The sequence below is a fragment of the Limulus polyphemus genome, unplaced genomic scaffold (assembly GCF_000517525.1).
Source record: "Limulus polyphemus unplaced genomic scaffold, Limulus_polyphemus-2.1.2 Scaffold1997, whole genome shotgun sequence".
Lineage (NCBI taxonomy): Eukaryota > Metazoa > Arthropoda > Merostomata > Xiphosura > Limulidae > Limulus > Limulus polyphemus.
The window spans coordinates 25275-26315 of NW_013667607.1; the positions used below are offsets into that span (position 1 = coordinate 25275).

The 1041-nt window shown below is 29.7% G+C and overlaps 1 protein-coding gene across 1 annotated transcript in view; it reads left to right on the forward strand.

Moving 5' to 3' along the window:
- Positions 1-1041, forward strand: part of LOC106465601 (1-phosphatidylinositol 4,5-bisphosphate phosphodiesterase gamma-1-like) — a 79719-nt gene that overhangs the window by 24504 nt on the left and 54174 nt on the right. Inside the window, exon 10 of the mRNA XM_022393529.1 lies at positions 257-377. Within this exon, the coding sequence (XP_022249237.1) occupies positions 257-377 (121 nt within the window). The remainder of the gene's footprint in view (positions 1-256; positions 378-1041) is intronic.

Below are 1041 nucleotides of genomic sequence, written 5' to 3' on the forward strand. Positions count from 1 at the left end.
CTCTGATTTTACAGGAATTGAATATGAACTTAAAAACATAACTTTAGTACATATTTTTTCCAACTACTGTGAAGTATAATAGAGTAAAATTATCTTCATTAAACATTTTAGTAATTTATTGATATGAGTTTGCAGTGTTTAACGTACTTCATTAGATGAAAAGTATGTTGCATATTTATTTGAAGCATTTTAATATTTTTATTTTATGTATTAAGAGGTTTCATGATTGTTCAAAATATACATTTATATATTTCAGTGGACTGCTGGGATGGTCCAGAAGGAATGCCTTATATTTATCATGGTCATACACTTACTACCAAAATTAAGTTTATTGATGTAGTCAAAACTATTAAAGAACATGCCTTTATAGCTTCTGAGTAAGTATTTTCTTATGTTATCCCTTTTACCAAATCTGATGATATGAAAAAAAAAACTAAGTGTATCATTTTATAACTCAGTAAATAATTTTACTAAAACCTAAAAAGTTTGAATTTTTGGTGTTTAAAACAATTTAATTTGGGGTTACTGAAAAGGAAAAGCCAATTTTCTGTAATAATGTTAACTGAAATCTGAAAATTATTCCAAATATTTACGTCTTTTTATTTTTTACAGTTGTTATACATAATCTGAACAAACTGAATTGTTAGTTGTTGTTAGTAATGTCCATTGATTATCACCAGAACAAACTGGATTGTTGGTAGTTGTTAACAATGTCCATTCTGTATCACCAGAACAAACTGTATTGTTGGTCGTTGTTAACTAATGTCCATTCTGTATCACCAGAACAAACTGGATTGTTGGTCGTTGTTAACAATGTCCATTCTGTATCACCAGAACAAACTGGATTGTTGGTCGTTGTTAACAATGTCCATTCTGTATCACCAGAACAAACTGGATTGTTGGTCGTTGTTAACAATGTCCATTCTGTATCACCAGAACAAACTGTATTGTTGGTCGTTGTTAATAATGTCCATTCTTTCTCACCAGAACAAACTGGATTGTTGGTGGTTGTTAATAATGTCCATTCTTTCTCACCAGAAC